Source organism: Mauremys reevesii, linkage group 11 (genome assembly GCF_016161935.1).
Source record: "Mauremys reevesii isolate NIE-2019 linkage group 11, ASM1616193v1, whole genome shotgun sequence".
Taxonomy (NCBI): domain Eukaryota; kingdom Metazoa; phylum Chordata; order Testudines; family Geoemydidae; genus Mauremys; species Mauremys reevesii.
In genome coordinates, this window is record NC_052633.1 from 45,035,114 (window position 1) to 45,059,743 (window position 24,630).

Genomic DNA, 24,630 nt, shown 5'->3' on the forward strand with positions numbered 1-24,630 from the left:
CAATCAATGAGTGTTCCAATGCAGAGCTGACAGGGATTTTCTGTTGCAACAATTACTGGACAGAAAATGTGACTTCCACAAAATCAAAGTTTTCCACAGGAGAATGTCCATGTTGCAAAAACAAAGGTTGAAAATATTGAAATTTATGATGAGATGAAAATTCTGATATTTGATCAATTCTATTCCAGACAGAGAGGGACAAAAAGAGTGAGTGCTCTAGCAGATGCATCTAAGCAAGCAGGTTACAATTCTGAGATATTTAATTTTACTTTCATGTGATGAAGATTAATGGATTATTATAATCTGAAAAATTCCCCATAAAACAAGGGATTTTAAGAGAATTCTAATCTATACAAATAAACAAGGGATTTTAAGAGAATTCTAATCTATACAAATATTTCAGGGGAACATCTACAATTTTTCCAAACGGTTCTCCCACTACTAGTTATAAATATTCAGTTATGAATGGGCAAACTTAATTAGCTGCCATTCAATTTGCTAGTCTCAAAATTATAACTGTAACTTTAAAAATACCAATTTCATACCCTTCATACTATATATTACTGCATATTACTATGTTTTCATGCTTTAAAAAATTGGATTTTGATATGTAGCAATATACTAGAATCATTTTGGACCATAATCCTCCTAGACAATAGTGTTCAACTTCTTTGGATTATAGAACCACAGTATGTGAATACAATTTCTGCACCATTCTGGTGATTTCAATAATGAAATGTAAAACACTCTGGTGACTCTGTACTGCATTTTCTTTTCTTTTCACATTCTATTAAAGTGAAATGCACCCCTGTGGAGAGGCCCAGCAGAAAGCCTTTGCACCACTTACGTCACACTTAAGCTCTTTGGTAAGTGCTAAAGGTACCCTTAAATAGAGTTGGGCTTTGTATGCACATGAGTTAGACTGCATGAAGAATAAATGCAATACAAAAATCTCCAGTGGTTTACATTACTCAGGGAAGAATTTCACAACTAGTAAGCATATGTAACACAGAAGAGAGACGTGTTGCAAAATGTCTGGGCCAGAGTCTGCACTCAGTTATACCCACACAACCCCCATGATTTGGTTGGGATCATAAGGGTGCAAGAGAATGTAAAATTTAGATTTGTAATTTAAGATCTATAATCTCCTCAAATTCAGGGAAGAATGCTTTTGGGATTATGTGAAATGGACTGAATGCTCATTATTTAGTTTTCTAGGCAAACAGGAAACATGTATAATTACAGATATTAGCATACACATTTTGTATGCTAGAGGGAGAGAGAGACAGAGGGAGAGAAGCTAAACGTTTTTTTCATAACTTAGTATTTACATCTGTATTGTTATTCCATAAAGTGAAAGCTGAAATGCAATTCTTTAATTAAATTCTGGCCCTTGTACAAAGATGGAGTAAATGGGAGCAGAGATGTTTGGCAAGAGAAATAAAATCATGCCCTACAACCCAGAGCAACATGGACCCACTGTGCAGATTGTTATAACTCCTATAGTGCAGACTCAAACTTCACATAAGTGTATACCTACCCATTGAGCTGGGGGTGTAATTCCCAGCTCAAGGAAAAATACCTGCTATAGCTTCTGTGGAGCTAGCATGCTAAAAATAGAATGTTGCTGCAGCAGCGCAAGCTGATAGAGTGGCTACCTGCCCCAGGTTTGTACCCATCCAAGACCTTAGGCATGTACTCAGGACAGCTAGCCCTTCCCACCACTTGTGCTGCCACAGCTACACTCTAGCTCTCTTTCTCCATGAAAATGGCAAACATCAGATCTAATTTTAAGAAGGGAAACAAAGAGGGCTTAGGGAATTATAGACTGGTCTATCTAACTTTGATAGCTGTAAAGATACTGGAACAAATTATTAAACAATAAATTTGTAAGCGTCTGGAGGATAATAGGGTGATAAGGAATAGCCCTGTCAAACAAGGAAATTCGGTTGGTTACTAGCCTAGTAGATAGGGCGAAGTAGTAAATGTGTTATATCTTGATTTTAGTGAGGTTTTTGACACTGACACTGTCCCATGACTTTCTCATGAGTGAACTAGAGAAATGTGGTCTAGATTAATTTACTAAAAGGTGGGTGCACAACTGTTTGAAAGTCTGTATTCAAAGACTAGTTATTCAATGGTTTCCTGTCAAACCGGGAGGGTGCATCTAGTGGTATTCCACAGGGACCAGTCCTGACTCCAGTACTATTCAATATTTTCATTAATGACTTGGCTAACAAAGTGAAGAGTATGCTTATAAAATTTGCAGATGACACCAAGTTGGGTGGGGTTCCAAGCACTTAGGAAGACAACATTAGAATGCAAAATGACTTTCACAAATTGGAGAATTGGCCTGAATTCAACAAGATGAAATTTAATAAAAACAAGTGCAAAGTACTACACTTGGGAAGAAAAAATCCAATGTACACCTATAAAAGAGGAAATAATTGGCTAGGTGGAAGTACTGCTGAAAAGGATCTGGGGGTTATAGTGGATCACAGATTGAAAGAGAGTCAACGATGTGATGCAGCTGCAAAAAAAGGCTAATTTCATTCTGGGGTGTATTAACAGGAATATCGCATGTAAAACATGGGAGGTAATTGTCCCGCTCTACTTGGCACTGGTTAGGCCTCAGCTGGAGTACTGTGTCCAATTCTGGGCACCACACTTTAGGAAGGATGTGAACAAATTGGAGTGTCCAGAGGGAAGCAACAAAAATGATAAAAGATTTAGAAAACCTGACCTATAAGGAAAGATTAGAAAAACTGGTCATATTTAGTATTGAGAAAAAAAGACTGATGGGGGACCTGATAGTCTCAAATAAGTTAAGGGCTGTTTTAAAGAGGGGGGTGATCAGTTGTTCTCCATGTCCACTGAAAGAAGGACAAGAAGTAATAGGCTTAATCTGCAGCTAGAAAGATTTAGGTTAGATATTAGGAAAAACTTTACCTATAAGGGTAGTTATGCTATGGAATAGGGATGTTGTGGAATCCCCAGTATTGGGGGGGGAGGTTAAAAACAGTTTGGACAAACACCTGTCTGTGATGATCTATGTTTACTTGGCCCTGCCAAAGCACAAGGAGCTGGATTTGGTAACTTCTCGAGGTCCCTTCCAGCCCTCTATTTCTAAGATTCTAGAAGAGCTACAGTGAGTATGAATTCTCAAGATGGGAATCACCCCCACAACTCAAAATGTAGACAGCTTGGGAGCCTCTAACCAGCTAATGTGATTCAAATTTTTAATGGTCTAAACACTTGCTTTAACAATTGTGTCTAATAACTCCCTGTGGGAACAGAAATGCACTCTACAGGAAACACAACAGGCCCTAGTCAGTATGTGGAGTTTGTGAATGGCTTTTGTTCTTTTTGCATGCTAACACAAGACTTTATTTTTTATTTTCTATGTATGGTACAGCCTTCATTTAAGTAAAACAGTAAGATGCTAGCCCAAGGAGAAAATCTGAAAATGCAAAGTGGATCCTACAGGCTGAAAATCCAGACAGCAAATAAAGAGAATGCAATGTGCTTAATTCTAGGGGGTCTGACTCAGTATTTTTGAATGCCTGGGGTTGGCAATATTGTGATTGGATCAATGGGAATGGTGGGGACCTAAGCAGTAGGATCATGGACAAGCCACAACTACAGCCCATTAGCCACAGCAAAAGCCACATTCATTCAGCTGCTCTATGTCCTGTCTTCAGGTTGAAGAAGATGATTCCACTGCTCCCCTCCAGGAACACCTGTGTATCTCTGTCAAGCCAAACACTTTTACTTGTACTTTGTGTGTGGAGGTGGGGGTGAGGTGGGGTGGGAGGGAAGATGACCAGAATTTCATTCTTTAACAGCACTGAAGTATAGACAGAACACTTAAAAATCTAATGATGATATCAATGCCTGGATTTATTCTACTGTCAGTATGCATCAAGCATTCCAATAGTTATAGTCTTCTATTTGAGAAGTCATCAAAGAGAATTGCAGATTTTCTAAAGCATGTACCTGCCAATCAACTGTAACATGCTATCTAACTGAAACACTCAGCATGCACGTGCACACACGCGCGCGCGTGCACGCACACACACAGGAACTTAAACATTTCAACAGACACACTCATGTTTAAATAGGTTTTAGGGGTTATCTATTTAATTAAAATGCCAACACCAAAACAATTAAATATGCTTCATGATTTTATGTAGAAAATGATTTGCTTTTAAGATAAAGGAAAATTCCCAAGACTTTAAAAGTATGTATAGTAGATAGGCATGCTCAATTTTTGGAAATAACAATAACTCAAAAGAAATAGATTATTTCATGCAAAACCGAACCATTTATATATAAAAGGAATTAAAATGGGGTCCATTTTTATATTGTATTGATAGATGCCTATATTAAAAGAATTCAGTATTTTGAGAAAACCTACTAATTATACCAAGTAAAAATCAGAGTTCCAGAAAGAGAATTTAAGCTACAATATACTATGGCCTTCGAAATTTCAACCCAAAAGTTATTGCATTCAGGATACCTTCAGTACTCAATATTTATCCAAGAAACCTTGTTTTTATCCAAAGACAAATGAAAACAACCACAGTAAGCACAGTAACCACAATAAGCACAAAAGAACAAGGTACAACTAACAGAAATCAAGGCAAATCAAACACGGAGCTTCATAAACCCTAAATATTTATAAAAGCATACAAAAAGCTACAGTACTCCTTTCCATTTAGTAATGATTCAATGTTTTGGGAGCCCAGTACTGGGCCTTGTGGAGTTTTAACTGTGACTTCTTACTAGTCACCAATTTTCAAATCTTAAATGGACTCACATCTAAGGAGACTAGGAAGCAAAGATATAAATAGTAACAATATATTAAGTAGATTAGGGTCAGATTTTTGGTCAGAGTATTGTAAAGTTCAAATATAATACAAAATTCAGTTTTTAGCGACTGTATTTGTAAAGAACAAATGCCACTCTCATTGTACCTGCACAACTGAGAGTAGGATTTGGTGCATTTGAAAATACTTCTTATGAGAAGAAGCAGAGGAAGCCAGATTATGAATTTTTGTATATTAGACCTGAACCTCAAACATAATTCCATGCATACTCATGCAACTCTAACCAAAATGTTGTGGTTTGCCACTTTCTCAACTGATATAAGAAAATGTGTTTATAAATAAATGGTTTCTAGTCTCAGATATTCCATCTTTGTTACAAATAATGACCATCATCATGTAGGATTCTCTTATAAAATTATCACAGCTTCTGCCAAAGGCCTTAAATATTATTAGCCTATATCAAAAAGGTTGCATGCTAGAAGGAAACTGAGATGAAGACATGGATGTACATGTTAATTGACCTGAAACCCAAGCAGGATACATTTTTATACTACCTCTCAAACCTTCAAGGAGCTTACAGAACCCAAAGGGTAGGAGATGAGGGAGGTACAGAGATGAGATGAGCCTGTTAGAGACAGACACAACAAAGACAGAGCAAAATAAAGAAATATAAAGATGAATGACACAATTCCATATATGTAGATTATACATTTAATCATGGGTACAAGGAACATATGGAGAAAGAAAGAACAAATATTGGGTGACAATGTTTAAGAATTACGTGAGCCTTATTTCAATAATATCATGAAAAAGCTGTGGATAGTAAGTCTTGACTAAAATTAGTTAGCTTGAAAAGAGTACATGTCAAATATGAAATACGATATTAGATCATTTAATTTAGAATTCCTATGGTTGGGTCCAGCTGTATCGGCTATACGGAGAAAAAGAAACCTATGAAGAATTTGATCCCATATTACATATGCACCCAAAACCTCTCATTTAAGTCCCTGGGTGTCTTCAACAGGCAAGGAATATAGGATCAGCCCCTTAGAGCCAAATTCACCACTGGTGTAAACAGAAGACTCTCTATTGACCTCAGTGTAGTTTCATCTGCTTTATATTAGCACTGAATTTGGACATTCATGCTTAACTGCAGATACAAGATTATGAAACTGAGATGAAAATAATGCAAACGCAACCTAATGGAAAAGTAATTTATAATCTATGGGCCAAATTCAAAGGTGAAGCATAAATCAGACTCCCTAACATGAATGTAGCTCCACTATATTCACTTACATCCATTATAGCAAGTATAAGGAAGTCTGAATTAGTGCAATTTGCAAGCCAAGGACTAGAAGAAGGTGTGAGAAGGCTACTTTGACTCACACTTTTCTTATGTAACCCACTGGTGCATGTGTTACGGGTCCCCCACTGTGCTGATCTGCAAGGGATATGAGTAATTACAGCCCCAAACGCCACAGTGTCATATCCGTGTCAAATTTAGTGGTGATTTAAACTGTATGTTGATAAGTGGGCATGACTGACTCTAAAGGAGTCTCAGTTGGTGCAAACAACACACATAGGGAAAGAAGAAGGTGCAAGATGGTATATGTTAATACAGATGGAAAGGGCTATTGTAACTTACACCTTCTTGCACCTAACTGTTAATCACTTGTCCTGTTACCTTTCCTCAGCCTGTTGGGGTGTAAGTTACATCAGGAATGGGTTTGTCTATACTTGGAGCTGGAGGTGTGATTCTTATCTCAAGGAGACAGAAATCACATACGCATATTAACTCTGATCAAGTGAGAACACTAAAACTAGAATGTAGCTGCATCAGTGCGAGCGTCGGGAGAGGTTAGCTTTCCCAAGTACGATCCCAGCCAAGAACCTAGACATGTACTCAAGGTGGCTAGTCCCTCCTGCGACTTGTGCTGACACAGCTACGTTCTATTTTTAGCACATTAGTGCAAGTCTTTGCTCAATCCAAGCTAGAACAGGTATATCTCCAAGAAGTTAAAGGTATACAGCTAGCCAGAAACAGGGGGGCATGGAGATTGCTGTTTACTGTCAGAATTTTGTTATCGTCTGATTTTTCTGACCAACCATACTATCATGAAACTCACACTACTAGTTCTCTCTGCAAAAATGTGTGCATAAATTCTGCATTGTAGAAACATGTTCAAAAAGTACTGAAAAATATTTGTTACCATTCCTGTAATAATACGGAAGTGGTGTACCTGGTCAAAGCTAATTTTTAGGGATATACCATCATCTTGATACATACATTTACATATATAATTCTCAAACATCAGGATAAGGATTCTATTAATCTCACTAAAAATATGTGTTACATAGCATTCCAAACTTGAGCTGCAAAGATGACTTGGTAATGGCAAAAGATTATATACTCCTCTACCCCGATATAACACGGTCCAATATAACATGAATTCGGAGTGCTGCTTTACCACATTATATCCGGAGGGGTGGGGCTCCGCACTCCGGCGGATCAAAGCAAGATCAATATAACGCAGTTTCACCTAGAACGCGGTAAGATTTTTTGGTTCTTGAGGACAGCGTTATATTGGGGTAGAGGTGTATTTTAAAATTCCACTGGCTTTAATAGCATTTACTCTGTAATTCTTTTCCACCCTCCGTTCTGGGCATTCAGTGTCAAACTAAGCTTTTTTAAAAAAAAAAAAATTGCTGTTGTTATGCCAAATTTGAGTGTCACTTTTTATTACAACATCAAAAGCAGGCTTTTAATTCTCACAGTTTTGATGCTTAATGAAAAGTGAAAGTTAAACACAGCATGGCAGCATGAAAAATGCATGGTAAATCCATAGCACCCTGACATTTTAGCCCTGAAGAGGATGTGAAGAAAAGCCATTGTAAACAAAAGATAATACTATTAAATACAAAGAAAATTAATTAGAAGTTCTGAGAGATTCACACACAAAGAAAAGAAGATGAACAAATATTTTCCAGTAATGCCATCCTGATGGTCTAGTGAGGGCACAGCAGGTTGTCCCCTACAGGGGATGAGAGTTTGAGTCATGGTCTCAGGCCTTTACTTCCAAGATATTTGGGGTTGGGCACACTGCCAAACTAGCATGTGCAGACACTGGAGAGCGAAGGGGCTGAATGCCTAACTGCAGTGAGTGACTAGGGGTGGAGGAAATGATGGCTCTAAACCATCTTTCCATAACCCAACCCTGGGGACACCGAGGGCTTAGTGGCTTTACAAGTTACGGTAGTTGCCGCAGTCACACAGCACTATGCCATCTTTAAACCACCTGAGGATTCTCAGTGTAACCAACTTGGGGTTTAGAAAGCATGGTCCCTTTAAAACCTCACCCTGAGGCATAGGAAATGCTGATTTTTCCAGGAGGAGGGGAGTCAAGGTAGGGAGAGTGTCAGGAGTGTGGGTGTTGGTAGCGCCAGACAAGGGGCCTACAGTGAGCAGGCTCTCCCATAGCAAAGCAGCTGAGAACCAGTCCAAAGCCTGGAAGGAAGAGCTGCTGACCGGGGATGCCCCAGGATGGGAGCCAGCAGGTGCACCACACCAGGAATCACCTGAGAAGGACAAACCAGACCCAGTATCACTGTCCCCAGAGCTGTATGGGGCTGTGAGGAGAGGGACATGTGACTTTGCATTGGGAATAAGGAGGGAGGTTGTAGCTAGTTAAGTGGGGAGGGTTGTTGCTCTGTGTGGGTTTGTAGAGAGTGGAAGAAGAGGGCACCAGAGGGTATTTTCTGGGGAATGTTTACTGGTGCCAAAGACAACCAGACGCACCCAATGACTCATTGTCAGACTGGAACTCTGCCCAGGATTCCTGAGCTTTGAGTCTAGATGCTCAGCGTCTATCCTTTTATATTGTGGTATCATGGGGCCTGTGGGTCCTCCATTCATCCCTCTGTTAATAAATATTTCCTTTTCCCATATTTCTTGTACTATTCAGGGAGCGGGGTGCATGTTTACTCTGTGGGGGGGGGGGGGGGAGGAGGGGTTGGAACAGGTGTCCCTGGGATGGAAAGAAGTTTCTCTACTGCATTCCTGTCTATGCCTTTTTTTGGCTGGAGCCGCCTGCAGAGCAGACTCCATCTTGGCCAAAAAGGCACTATAGTTACATCAAGAAAAATCTTCAGCTGCTCTCTTAGGGCAGATTCTGATGGCTATCCACTGCCTCGGTAGAACAGGGGACAAGGTTCTGGGACAAGGTGTCTGGCATTGCTCTATTTATTACTCTCTGATCATCTCTGGATCAGCATTGATGGGCTCTGAAAAGGGCTTTGTCCATTTCTTCTTGGCTTGGAGATGTTCAGCCTTGGAGGACTGGAAGGAGAAAAATGGAAGGGATCAGCAAGACTTTAGGGATACTTCAGAAGATCTGCTTATTCTCCTCAGAAGATCTGACAAGCCCTTTGTATAATTAAGCCTTTGCTCCAAAAAGTAGAAATAATCATAAAATAAATTGAACAGCTATTTTAATACAATTTTGAGATTGTGGGAGAGAAGGACACTTTCATACCTTGCAATTGGTTGGAACCTTTTTTACACCCATATATAGTATACGCATCACACACAGCACAGAGGCATGGAATAAGCAGACTAAAATGGAACCACAAGCAGGTTTTGCAAGGCTGTCCTCAGAAGCAAAGTCATTTCTCACTATACACACCTGACACTGCTATGAGGTAATTTTATCTTAGTTTTTTTTACAAATGTAGTTTACTGAACTTTAGTTTTCACAGTTCAGAAGTTATGTCTGAGCCATCATTCTAACGACAATAGCAGCTTGCACAATTGCTCTAAGTTTTAAAACTGACATCTAAAGAGAAATTTTCAGCTACAGCCAGCAGGAAGAGGCATACACCATTCACAGACTGCAACAGCTAGATCGAGCCCTCATCTTACATACATATGCAGGAGAGTAGGAGAACATAAGGCCCTAGGGGAAAAGGCAAGACTCCTAAGCAGGGGCTGTAGTTACAAAGAAAGGGATGTGTGTGGGCGAATAGCTGGAGAAAGGCAAGAAATGAATGCTCACACTTTACAAAGAAGGATCTCCTGTCCATGGGGAGCAAAGAGTCCTGTGGCACCTTATAGACTAACAGACGTATTGGAGCATGAGCTTTCGTGGGTGAATACCCACTTCGTCGGATGCATGTAGTGGAAATTTCCAGGGGAAGGTACACACCTCACACCTCAACTGCTAAAAGAGGGCCTCATCCTCCCTGATTGAACTAACCTCATTATCTCTAGCCTGCTTCTGGCTTGCATATATATACCTGCCCCTGGAAATTTCCACTACATGCATCCGACGAAGTGAGCTCACCCACGAAAGCTCATGCTCCAATATGTCTGTTAGTCAATAAGGTGCCACAGGACTCTTTGCTGCTTTTACAGATCCAGACTAAGACAGCTACCCCTCTGATACTTGTCCATGGGGAAAACCCTAAAGGCAGAGGAACTGCCAAAGGCAGGTGAAAGGCCATGCATGTGATGCTGCTGCATGTGATACATTATGAGCAGCGCTTTATGGAAGACCTACCCATGACAGTGTGAAGAATGGTGGGGAGCATTCTACAGGAGGAATGTATAGGAGCCTACAGGCCTGAGACCATGCCGATCCACTAAACAATCTCTCTCCTCTCCACTCCCCCTTTCTTTTAAATGGAGCACAGCAACTACCACTCCAGCATGCAGACTGTTGTATTGGATGTGGTATAGCTGCACTGGGGCTCCACAGCCTTTAGGAGAACATAATAAACAAACAAACAAATAAATGGTTTGAGACTATTTTGTAAACAGAAGATCTAGAATAATTTTGTCCTTTTCTTTCTGAGACGTGCTAAAGCTAACCAATCACATTAGTCCAAGAGACAAAGCAAATATCCAGTAATCTGAACATAACACCGTGTCGATTTAATGAAATTTAGAATAAGAAATAAACATTTCAGTAAAGCTCAGCTTTAACACAGGACCTTTTTTTCTACTTTGAAAAGGCCAATAAAGGAGAGGGACAAGTTAATGGACAATGTTTCAAGATAAATAAGAGACATCTCTAACTGCATTGGACCGTTAAAAAGCATGCTTGGCAGTATCACTATTCTTTGGACCCAAAGTTGACTTACCTTTGTTTAAATAGTCCTAAGGATATTTTTACTATTTTAAAATGAATTAAATACAATATAAATAATATAATGAAAATAGTCTGTGCTTCTCACACAAGAGCAGGAAGTTCTAATTGCCATATTGTAGGATGCCCAGAGCACTCTAAGGGCCTGATTTACAAAGCACTTAAGCATGTTCATGTCTATTCAAAGTAGCACTTAAGCACACTGGTTTCAATCAGATTTAAGCACAGGCTTAATGGTAATCAGATGTTTAAAAGCTGTCCTGAACAGAGATGTTTTCTGGAACTGGGAACTAAGTAAACCTCACATGGAATCTGGACATCACACAGAAATGATCTTCCTATTTAATGTCCTCTTCAGATTAAATTACATTCAGCCTTCCAAGTCTGAGGTTCCCACTGTAGGGAAGGAGCTAGGCTTGGAAGTAAAATCAACATTACACGGCTACCAGCAAAAGGTAGTCCTGCTTTGGAACAAAGAGTAGCCTCTACTGCATTGTGGATCAGAAGACACAGAGTTTTGTGCAGGTCAGAAGCCAGGGTGAAAATTTTAGGCTCACTAATGTCCTTGGAATATCTTCTGCATAATAAATTATCACCATGCTGCTTTCATTGGTCTCTTACTCAAATATATGAACATACACTGGTTAATATCCCAGCCATGGAGTATCTTGGGGTATGTTTACACTTCAGGCTGGAAGGTGTAAATGACACCACAGCCATGCTAGTTGTCATTGAGTTATCATGCTAGAAATACAGTGTAGCCTATTCTCTCTAAAGTTTATCTTAACCAAACTTTTCCCATAAAAGTATTGCACAGCCTTTCCCCCTTTTCTTCCTTGCAATTCAATTTCCTGAAAAGTGACTCTATAAAAACAACAATGCTGGGTTCCATGTTTATTTTGTCTCAATGGCTTTCCATTTATAAGTGAAAAAATGGGGACTTTTTCCAACTGCCAGCACTGCAAACTCAGTCTAGAATCTAAAAGACAAGTTGAGTTCCTTTTACTTCATGCATCATCATCCAGCTCATGCTATCAGAGTGACATTGGTTCTCCATAGTTAATAGGAGTAAAAAGTAGTAAACACATAGTTCTGTAACTAAATAAAACAGCTATATCTCTAAATATGTACAAGGGGCAGCTCTATGAAATGAAATCAGCCATTTTTACATAGTCCCTTTTCAAATCAGAACCACACGTTGACTGCTGTGAATACAGCAGCGGACATTAAGCTCAGAGGGAAAAAAATATATGCTATAAAAAGCTTCTGAAACATAAAATAATGCAACACATTACCATTTTTGTCCATGGAATGAGGCTCAGACTGTTTCTTGCCAATATCAGCAAAGGATCTGACAATTGGAATCCTGTTGCTTAACTTCTTCTGATTCTGATGGTGGTGCTGCTTCAGTAAAGCTTCATGTACTCTGTGACGAACATCTTCGCTGAGCTGCCCTGAGCCCACTTGTTGGTCAAGAATCATATCTGAAAAATAAATACATAAATATAATATAATGAATAGAGAGAGGGAATTATGTTATTAATTAATAATTATAATGCCAAATAATAATACATGGAATTATAAGTGAAGGGCCCAGTCTTACATTCTTTATTCAAGAAAAAAACATTAAATCAGGCAGCTTCATGCTCCTTGAGCAGAGCAGCAGTGACACAGAGCAGAAGAGAGCCAGATTCCCTGCTTTCATTTGCAGGACCTGGACCTTGTGGTAGTTAAGAGCTGGAATTGCAAGGAAGTTCTGCTCAGCCCGAGACCAAAACATGCCCAGTGTGGAAATTCAGGAAATTTAGCTGGAAAGCTCTAGCATGTCTCTAGTGAGCATGGATGGGCTATAGGGTGGCCAGGTGTCCGGTTTTTGACTTAAAAGTCCAGTTGAAAAGGGGACCTGACAGTATCCAGTCAGTATTACTGACTGGACATCCAAAGTTCAGTTACTGCAGGTGGGGGAGGAGCCGGGTCACTACCCACACCAGCCCCTACTCAGCTGGGGCTGCCTCTTATCTGCATCGGGTGGCTGCAGCTCCCAGCTCCACTGGTGAGTCCCTCCCAATCTGGGTGATGGGGCCTTGGGGGGAAGAGGTGGGGTGGGGGAGGTTCCAGCACTCCTGCTGGAGCATCCGGTTTTTAAATATTACAAAGTTGGCAACCCTAGTGCTTATAATTTGGATAAATCTGGTCACAATTTCATGGGAGTGGCAAAAATCAAATTTCTGACACAGCCCTCCTCCCCCATATCAAATTTCAAGTCCCTGGTCCGAAGCATGGAGACACTAAAGGTTTACAAAACAAACATTACCCGAATATTTTAATATTGGCAAAACAATGTATTTTTCCCAGCCTTGTTCTTGGAAATAGTTGATAAATGGTCTTTTAATATTTTTCAAAAACAAAACAAAACCCTGAACAACATACCTGGCATGGAAAACGCCAGTTCAAACCATTAAAGTTTGGCAAAGTCATAAATAAATATCATTTTGATGCTTCCATAACAAAAAAAATCTGTTTCTTAGCAACCTTTCAGTAAGTACAAAAGTCATGAATTAGGGAATCTCTCATATTTCCAAAATTACCTGACTGATGTTGAAACTTCAGCTCAGTTCCATTCAGTGGTTTCATTTTCCACCTTGTGTATGTGACCAAAACAAACAGTATTCACACGCTTTTGGGTTTTCTATTCTAAATTAGAACAAAATTTCTAAATCTCAAAATCCACTGTAAAATGGAATTACCTTTCTTTGCCTAGCTCCATTCTCCATTCTCTAGTGTGTGTGTATATATATATATATATATATATATATATATATATATATACATACACACACACCAAGATGAGTGTGGATGGATGAGTCTGGATGGCCAGTTGTTCATATAAATGTCCAGTGTTTTTTTAATCCTGATGAGTTGTGGCCTCACTGATATCTTGTCACAATTAGTTCCACAGGTTAATTATACATTTGTATGAAAATATACTTTTAGCAGTTTCAAATTTGCAATGTTTCAATTTCATTGAATGGCTTTTTGTTCTTTAATTTTGAGAAACATTAAATACAAGTTCCTGACCTACCTACTCTAGATCATTCATTATATTGTATAAGTTTGTCATGTTCCTCTTATTCATCTCCTCTCTAAGAAAAATGGTACTCCTGCAATCCTAGGCTTGTCAGGAGCCAGTTGAACACTGGGCACAAGTTATGGTAGAGTGCAGACTGCACTAGCTTGTAACCATCCCCCAAGGAACCATGTTTCCCCCAGTGAGCAAAGGAGCACACCATGTTCCACCAACCTCTGCCTCCACAACAACACTTGTAAAGTACTTTATGGCCCCCTTACACTGTTGGTGCACTGCCCTGCAAAGGGCTAGGGTATGAGCCAAGAATCTGACCCTAAATGTCTATTTTACAAATTCATCTATGATTAAGTAGATGAAAATACACATTTACATGTCATTTGTCATGGTCCAAATCTTGTGGGAAGGTTTTTGTTCCCTCCCCTTTTCCCATGCGCCTACACAAGATCACAATCTGGCTGTATATTACTAAGCGATTCACTGATAATGCTTTCAATAAAACAGCAGAAAGAAATTTCAGCAAAGAATATACAGCAAAACTAACACCACTTTATTCAGAAACACTGAATAAATAAGGACCCAATCCTGCAAGTGTAATGGTGACAGATGCCAGTCACTGTTGGGTGGGATCAAACCTTGGAAGCTTAGTGCATGAGCCTCTACAGCATGAGCTAAAAGCCAGCTTCCTGTTACCTAAGGCTGTAGAACAGACTCATTTAACGCACTCTCTCTCTAAGTGGTCTCGGTGCCACTAGAGGGAACAGAACACCACATCCAGGAGGTGTGTGGATTACACAAGCAGATCCATGTGCCCATGCTGAGCCCCATTGTATGGAGGCCTGGGTGGGATTTGTGCCTAAATAATGTAAATGATTATGCAGCTATCAGAATGAAAAGATTCAGCACAAAATCCACTAACAGAAAATATCAAGAAGCATTGTTAATATTTAATGGGAAAGAAGCTGTTGAGTTGATATATTTAATTTGGAAGGGAGATCTTGTTGGCAACAGTATTAATGCTTAAAAGCAAAGCAAAGTAAAGCAAAGAAAAGAAAAGAAAAAGAAAAAGAGAGATAAATATATACTAGAGCAAGTAAATCAGCAACATTTTAGCACAAAATGTCCTTGCATATCCATTAGGAGAAACTGTGCCACACAGAAATGGTGATATAATGAGCTGAGTCAGAAACTTGCTGTACTGAAAATTCAGACAGCTCTTGAGTCTGTTCCCAACACAGGTTCATATCAACCAGTAAATTCAGTGGTGAAGCAAGCAAAGCAGAAAAATAAATAAATAAAAGACAGATATGTGATAAGCAGAGACAGATTTTGTCAAGCCTTTGATAGGGGCCAAGAGCTAAAGAACAAAAAAAAGATTAAATAAGTACTCAGGTAAAATGCACAGTGAAACTGCAAAATTCCGCAATGCACTGAATGTACATACATTGCTGTGTTTGTAAAGTTCAGAGTGACCATATAATAAACTAATGTATTACATAAAAATGCAGTAAGAGTTGTGAAGCTGGAGTACATAGAAAATGCCTGTCTACATGTGTCATTATTGGTACCATATAAGGATCCACAGTTCTATACACCTATACATAGGCTGAAAGCCAAGGATAGATATAAAGATAATATAGGTGCAGACATACACACAAAGTACTTCTATCTCTGTATACCTGTAGAAACAGAGTGAGAAGGGAAACATTCTTGAAGTTATAATTATTATTACTACTATTATTTTCATAGTCATCTCCCATTAACATTGCATAGTGTGGTCCCCATGGTAAGTAGATCTAAGCTACGTCGACTTGAGTTACGCTATTCACGTAACTTAAATTGCATAGCTTAGATCAGCTTTCCACTGTAGTGTAGACATAGCCTCAGAAACCAAAAGACAAATAGAGAGAAATAAATCAGATTATTTCTGAAGTCTGATTCATAATTTTGGAATGTGTGGGTTGGCAATCTTGCATTTCACCCTTTGAGCTGCACCAGTGGAAGTACAAGGGTGAAGATTTCCCAAAATGGCTACTGTAGAGAAGGCCTGTGCAACTGCTTCCCTTCCACATTATCAATATAGTTTCCCTGACTTCCACACCACAGAACAGAGCAAAGGATTTAGGCCTATATCTTTATGGCATCATCTCTCTACCTCTAGCAATGGCAAATCTCTAGGGCACACACTTACCTATCACTATGCACACATATCAGAGGGGTAGCCGTGTTAGTCTGGATCTGTAAAAAGCAACAAAGAGTCCTGTGGCACCTTACAGACTAACAGATGTATTGGAGCATGAGCTTTCGTGGGTGAATACCCACTTCGTCAGACGCATGCGACCTCCTGCCAGCCAGGGTCTGGATCTCCAGACTTGCTCAGCCTGCTTTCCGGCCTGGAGTCCCAGCAGGCCACCATGGGCTCTGCTCCTGGCCTTGGATCAGTTCTCTGCAGCCTCCCCACTGTGGCCCACTGCCTGGGACACTGAGGGTTGCACATGAGGCAAGAGGGGGTGCAGCTCAGCACCCCCATCTTAAAATTGCTTATATCAGACCACGCTGCATTTGACCTTGTGCCTGCCTTCTATCGCCACTTTTTTTTTCCCCACTGAGAGTTGAAGGGAACATTTGACAAAATGGCAGCTCCTACGAAAGCGAAGCTAGATGTCTGATCATTTCAGCCTGCTTGGACAGACGCATTTGGGTTTATTGAAAAGAAGGACCGTGCTATTTGTGCTTTCTGTTATGAAAGTGTTGTTTGGCACACATCAAGTGTTCGACGACATTTTGAAACGAAGCACGAGAAAACCTTTCTTGACAAAGCAGACAAGACTGAATCAATCAAAAAGGCAGTAGCAGCCTATGAGAAGCAAAGCAGGGTTTTTAAAAGCTTAAGTGTAAGTAAAAATCAAGCTACAGAAGGAAGTTACAAGATCACACAGTGCATTGCAAAAAACAGAAAGCCATTTACAGGTGGGGAATATATAAAAGAAGTTTTCCTCAGCAGTTCGGATATTTTGTTCAATGATTTGCCAAATAAAGATACACTCATATCTAGAATAAAAGAACTGCCCATCTCTGCCAGAACAGTTGAGAGACGCATAAGTGAAATGGCAAAAAACATTAAGAAAAAGCAGACGACTGCATTGAGAGACACAGCAGTGTTTAGTTTTGCAGTTGATGAGAGCGTGGATATAAACGACATTCCATGTTTGGCAGTTGTTGCAAGATATTTTGCTTCCAATGAAATCCAAGAGGAACTGTGTTGCCTTAAACCCCTGCCCATGGCACAACAAAGGGGGAAGATATACTGGAAAGTTTTGTAAACTATTTTGAAGAATGAGGAGTTGACATCAGAAAAATATTTTGTGTGACAACAGATGGTGCTCCTGCCATAGTCAGAAAACAGAAGGGATTTGTAAAAAGTTACTTGAAGATCAAATTGGCTGTCCAACAGTCAAATTTCACTGTATCATCCATCAAGAAAACCCGTGTGCTAAAATTTCTAATTCTGAGCTTAATAATGTGATGAATATAGTGATGCGAATTGTGAATTTCCTTGTTGCTCAATCTGCTTTGACTTACAGACAATTTCAAGCACTGCTAGAAGAGATGGACAGTGCTTATAACGACATCCCACTTCACAGCAACATTCGGTGGCTAAGTCATGGCAAGATTTTGGTGCACTTTATAAACTGTTTTGATGCAATCAAGGCCTTTTTGTAGGAAAAAGAACAAAACTACCCCAAACTGGATGATGACAAATGGCTGTGTAAGCTCATGTTTCTAACTGATATCACCGCTCACCTAAACGAACTCAGCCTCTGTCTCCAGGGTGCAGGGCAAACAGTTCTGGATCTTTATGAAGCCTGGAAAGCATTTGTTGTGAAACTAGCAGTTTTTTCCAGGGATATTCAAACTTCTACTTTCCGCTACTTCCAACTCATAAAAGAGCTATCAACACATTGCACTGTCAATGTCGATGAGATTGGAAAGTACATGCCAGAACTGGAATCAGAATTTTCTGACAGGTTTTAAGATTTCCAGTGATGTGGCCCAATGCTTTCTTTTCTAATTAAACCTGAAAAGTTCAACGAAAGCAACTTGTATTTATCTGTATTTCAGTAGATGCATGTTGAAGATTTCAAAATTCAACTCGTACAGAGTTAAAAAGCTCAGAATTGTGGACATCAAAGATTGTGGATCTGCGGAGCGCACTTGAAGCTACCGAGAGAGATCATGGGGCCTCTATTCTGACCTGCTGGACGTCCCTGCCAGTGAAATTTAACTGTTTGAAGAAAATTGTGTTTACAATGCTTTCAGCATTTGGATCCACATACCTGTGTGAACAGATATTTTCACACATGAAATCTGTCCTCCGTCCCTCTTGCAGCCGGTAATCAACTGATCACTCAGAAGCCTGTGTGCAGCTTAAAGTATCCAAATATGTGCCAGACATCGGAAAACTCAGCAAGGAAAAGCAAGAGCAAGTATCACACTAAACTGATAAGATCTGCATTTTAATTTAATTTTAAATAAAGCTTCTGAAACATTTTGAAAACCTTGTTTACTTTACATATAACAGTAGTTTGGTTATATAATATATAGACTTATAGAGAGACCTTCTAAAAAACATTAAATTCAAGTGTATAAATGAAGACTTGGCACACCACTTCTGAAAGGTGGATGACCCCTGCTCTAGAAAAAGCAGCACAACTTTGCCAACCTGATGAAGGCTTGCATCTGGACGTGATCAAATGTTAGCAAAAACAAAAACCAGGTTATCAAAAAGGGTGCAAACTGAATGAAAGAATTAAAGACAAAGGCAGTGCCAAACCTGTGGGAAGCAGCTTGTTCACAGACAACGTCATACGTGTAGTAATGTGTATCATAAATGCTGTATTAAAAAACCTCTTTGCGAGCATGTGCTGTTAGGGGAAATAATCTAGATATTCAAAATGAGTCCACCACAGACTGAGAAATAGTTTTTCAGTAAGAAAGTTGCATATGAATAGGGAGTCTAAAATGCACCAAAAAGTAAATGAAAATTGGTGCCTAGAATCAAGCAAACATATTTGCAAAACAAGATTTTCACAGATTGAAAGCTTAACAGGATATTATCAAAGACTGCACACTCAGTGAAACTGCACACTCAGCCATGAGATGCTGAGGGCCTGCAAAGCCCAATTACCTCACTAACAGGATTGAGCCATTACTCAGAGAGAAAATTTCAGCATGAGGAACATGTGAACTCCTAAAGAATATAATGGTATAGCGCATGAACTGACTTTTGTAAGAGTCGAAAAGGGCTAACAATCAATATTGGATTTGAAATTATGGAAAAGTTAAAACAAAGTTTGCGGGTCACTGAAAAGCTAATAGACAACACAGAGGTTATGTTGAATACATTTATATGAAGGGGTCTGCTGTTTGCCTGAAACACACTGAGTACAACCAAAATAAATTGCAAGACCAGAGATTCATGCAACAAAGAAAGTACCATCAATAAAGGTTGACCAAAAATTCTGTGAGCCAAATGATAGAAAATGGAATCATATGCTGAGTGCTAGAACCTTCTGGGTTCATTCAGTGGTTAGTCAACAAACCAGATGGTAATCTGAGAATTAGCATGGATCCAAGGGAACTAAACAAAAATATCAAAAGAGAACAGTTTTATCTGCCAATTTGAACTGAAATAATGGGAAGAATAACAGAGTAAAGTGGTTCTCTGAATCGGATATTGCAACTATCTTCTGGCAAATACCTCTTGAAAAGACAAGTTCCAAAATACACTATTTGGATGACAGATTCTTGAGACTTCATTTGGACATATGGTCTGCACTAGAAGTGACTGAGACTGCTACACTTCAAAGGAATTCTTGTAAAGAGTGTGTAATGACTCTATATTAATCTGGGAGCTACACCAGAGATACATGACAAAAGACTGTGTATTGTACTCAAATATAGGTAAAAGTGATTTAAAATTGAAGTAAAGGAAATGTGTTTTTAAACAGACTGAAAGCCTGGGTGAAGTACTTTTCAATGAGAGACAAAGAAAAATGAATAGCAAACTGAGAAATGCCAAGAACATACAATCTAAAAGACCTACAATGCCTGATGTGAAAATTCTTCTCAGGAAACCCAGCTAGAACAACAATATATAGTATTATTTCCATATACAGCATTGCAGATATGTACTGCACTTAATCATCGGATACAAATAGACAGGTCCCTGCCCCAACAAGCTCATGGTCTTACAGATATTTCTTTTAAATGGAGACAAAGTTTGAATACAAAACAAAACATAATGGAGAATGGAAATGATGAAGGGTAATGGGATAATTTTAAAACTTGCATCACGAGTGGTACAATATTTTAATGCAGAATTACCAAACAGTTGCTAGGGATGTACCACAAAATGTTTTGAAAGCCATCTTAGTGCAACAACATAAAATAATTGTTCACCTGTAGATTTTATCTCAAGCATAGTAAGAAGATCTTTAAAAAATGTATACTCAAACAGAGAACGAGTCTAGGGCTATGTTCTGGATTTTGAACACTTCAGTGAATAAAGAAAGTGTTTATATGGATTAAAAGTTTTGATTGAAGCAGACAAAAACCTTTGATCACAATCTAGCAATGCTGGTTAAGTGAAACTCCTTCAAGGACAGAAAGACTGTTGTTACATTTACAAATGTATAATTTGAAGCAGGAATGTAGTCCAGACAGCAAGTTTCTGATGGCAGATATACTGTCACGTGCATAATACAGTCTCCCGGCAAATAAACGGATGTATATAACAATTTTACTTGTTACAATCACAGTGACATGTCTTACATAGAATAATATGGAAAATTATCCATAGTGAGACTATAAAAATCCTATGCAAAGTTACTAAAAAGAAGAAATAGCAGGAAAAAAACACAGAAACCAATTATGCACCACAAAGATAAGGACTTAGGTTAACTCAGGAGTGTTACTAAAAGGAAAAGCACTTAGTACCCTCTACCTTAAGAAAATAAGTTTTGCAATACAGGAAGTATCTGGTGGCATCGAGAAAACTAAATGATGAGTGTGAATGCTATTGTACTGGCCTAGCATAATCATGGATAGAAGGCAATACAGCAAGTATTGAACAATTTTCTGAAGAAAATTATGCCAACAGACAAGCGAACCTGTGACAACAGGGAAAGGTTGGGATTGACCTCTGTATTTAGGGATGCTTTGTGGTGCCCAGGAACTGTTTCTTTAATTTACTAAGTGTCAATATTATTCAATACAAGCAGACCTCCTGTCATTTCTAGGATCAAACCAATGTTTCCAAAATGTGGTGTATTGTAGGTGGAACTATAACAACTAATAAAGGGCAATTATTTAGTAAGAGAGACTTTAAAGACTTTGCTGATAAGTGGAAATTTCATCATTACAGTTCAAGTCCAGGACTTATTTATTTATATAGGAATAAAAACCCTTTCCTATTAATTGGAACTAAAAGAGTTGTGTACATACACAGCAAGCCTATGTAACGATCTGACCTTATTACTGCTAAACCTCCTCAATCCTTTCTGTTTGCCACACTCATTTGTTGCATCGTTTTGCAAACTCTTAGGAGCTGTGACCCTATCTTCCTGTGTGTTGGTACCATGCCTAGCACAATGAAGCTTGATCCCTATTGGGGCTTTCCAGTACTACTCTGATTCAAATAATAATAATAATAGAAGGACATCCCTAATCAAATGGACTAGCAGTTTTATTTATAATAGTGAAAAATCTCTTCAGAAAACCCCAAGACAGCATGGAAGACACAAATCTATCTGAGTTACAGAACAATACCCTCAGAGTGAGGTGAAACACTTGCAAAGTAGTTAAGAAACACAGTCAGGAGGATGACTGTTAAAATTGCAGATTCTAAAAGCAGCAATCAATCAAACCTTGTAATATAACAATTATTTGTATCAGAGAAGATACCAAATGAGGGAGAACTACATCAGTAATGATAGCTGCCACTCCTAGGTCATATATAGGTTTTGGGAAAGTTCTGAGAACAAACAAAAAAAATTTTCTAAGCAGTGAGTCAAAAGATTTTGGCAATGGAACCAACCCAAATAATTACATTACAACCCTAAATCAAGCTCTTGTGCCAAAAGACAAGTTAACGGACCAATTACCTGCAAAAATGGCCTCAGAACAAACTAATACTGTGACTTCTAAAGTTTCAAGGATACAACAAAGAAAAGGAGAACTGACAGCAACAAGGGCTCCAGAGACTACAAATGCATTGTGGTCTTGCTATCAGATATCTTCAGAAAGCTGACGACAAAATTCCATAATGCTCAATGTTACTTCATCAAAGTTCATGAAGAAATTTATTTTGGAGTAGAACACTTACTTCATTAGGGAGATGGACTGACTGAATGACTGACACTTCTAGTTCATCAATCTGAAACCATACCTAAGACTTGGCATTGCCCTGATTGAAGCTGACCACTGGGTTTTCCAGCCTGAGTGAGACAGGGCTAGCCATCAGAACAGTAAAACTGGGTGGTAGGCAAGTGATCTTCTTGATAAAAAATTACTAAGTTTTGTTATACATAGTAATAAAACACCACATTGGCATACCTCTTTGTCCTAGCAAACTGCCAGTCTCACTTCAACCCCTCACATCCATCTTTTCTCACTATCAAGCCAAATCCTGACATTCTTATTCAGCCCCTGGAAGAATAGGATCCTTAGCACAGAAGGGGAAACCACACAAACTACTGTAGACTGAGTTTACAATATCTACACCACTTTGACACACAAGTCTGAGAAGGGTGCCTGCTGTGGGGAGCAGCCACCCCCATCCCAACCAACTTTAATGTCTCTCTAAGAGCTGACCCTACGTACATCTCCCCTGCTGCCTCATTCAGCTCATGAAGCTTATATGACCTTAAATACATTACCAGCTGTGTGTAAACCCAATTCCTTTATACTCTCTTCTGGTGTGTGAGGCAAAGTTTCCTCACTATTACTTTTCCACCTTTATATAAAACAAACAAAAGGTATGTTACCCTTCTGCTAGGTGGAGCCAGCAGCAACCAGGGCTGTGTTCAGTATCTAGGGGTTCCTGTCCATCAGTACAACACAGAACCAGCTTGAGTCCCCACCCAGTAACCTGTGAAAATTACACACCACCCCTGGGCGCCTCTGAGAGGCAATACTTCCCCACTCACAAGCACAGAGTCCGAGTGTAGAAAACCAACTTTTAATAAAAGGAGGAAAGTAACTCCCAATTAATTTGGGAAAACACTGCAAACAGGGTTCATAAACATAAACCACGAATAAAAGACCCACTCCGAAGTAGGTTGGGCAGTGCCCTTTTCCCCTCAGGTTCTTAAGTCCAGCAACCCAAAAGTCCCTTTCACATGCCCAACCCTTCTCTGCATCCCAGTCACAGTTGCTATCCTTGGTCAGTGCAGACCCAGAGTTCAGAGATGCATCTTACTCAGTGCCACGCACCAGCCACCTACTCACCGCTCTCGTCGCACCCTTCCACCAGCCACCCTGCTGGCTGCTCATTGCGCCTCTCCGCCACCACCCTGCTAGCTGCTCATTGCACCTCTTTGCCACCACCCTGCCGGTCACTCATTCACCAGCTGTCAGTCACTTTCTGCCTCTCTGCTGTGACCGCTGCACATCAGTCTGTCAGTGATTTTAGCTCTTAGCAGGCAGGGCAGAAACACAGTCCTACCACAACCGGTTTCAGCTCTGATTGAGCAATTAAAATAACAAAAGAGGCTCCTAATGAAGCCTATTTAGCTCTATTCTTTGAACAGTGAGGAAGAACAAGGTTAAGCCAGCCTGGAGAGAACCCTGGAGGAGGTAGAAGGAGAGGTTGTGCAGCCTCCTGACCAGAACTTCTGTCTCCGCCCTTTTTACTGTCACAGGACTCTGACATTGGAACCCCTGCTTAATGAGGTTCTTACAACAGAAGGTGCCTCCCCTCATTTGGGACAGATTAAGCACAGTCCTACTTTCCTGTATTCCTACAATAATTACTACATTGGTAACCATATTTCACTACCCCTGCATTCAGTACTAAGGTCATTTGTACCCAACACCAGCCAAAGTTGATCCTTTGACATAGCTGTAAATGATGAATATGTAAACAGAGCAGGAGCAAACTGTATTTACATAAACACACCCATAGTCCCTTCCCCTCCCAGCTAGCTGTCAGGGAAGCATTCATTCAGACCCTGCTTACAGGTACCATCTCCCATTTTGAACGCTCAAGCAAATTAATGTAAGTTTTAAGGGCTCATAATTTTTTACACTATTCTTTTGCTGTAAATGTTCTCATAATGGGTGCTTTGTGTCTCTACGTTTTCTCTTTTGAGGGAGCTGAAGCCTCCATTCCTTCTCCCTATGCCTGACTCTCACCTCTGAAGTAGGGTGAAATGGAGCTGTTTGAGGGAAATGGAGGTGGGAGATGGTTCAGTAAAACAGAGACTCCTTGGCAATGGGTCCCCTATTCTTTGCAAGCAGCTCTCACCTCAGATGTGACAAACTCGCTACACCAAACACGTCTAACCCAATA

At 39.6% G+C, this 24,630-nt stretch overlaps 1 protein-coding gene and 1 long non-coding RNA gene across 2 annotated transcripts in view; one reads left to right on the forward strand and one right to left on the reverse strand.

The window, feature by feature from the left end:
* LOC120374514 overlaps nucleotides 1-3,671 on the forward strand; it is a 35,538-nt gene extending 31,867 nt beyond the window's left edge. Inside the window, exons 2-3 of the long non-coding RNA XR_005586130.1 lie at nucleotides 797-866; nucleotides 3,416-3,671. This is a non-coding gene — a long non-coding RNA (uncharacterized LOC120374514). The remainder of the gene's footprint in view (nucleotides 1-796; nucleotides 867-3,415) is intronic.
* SLC4A10 (solute carrier family 4 member 10) overlaps nucleotides 1-24,630 on the reverse strand; it is a 169,356-nt gene that overhangs the window by 63,431 nt on the left and 81,295 nt on the right. The window contains exon 6 of the mRNA XM_039494286.1: nucleotides 12,268-12,456. Within this exon, the coding sequence (XP_039350220.1) occupies nucleotides 12,268-12,456 (189 nt within the window). The remainder of the gene's footprint in view (nucleotides 1-12,267; nucleotides 12,457-24,630) is intronic.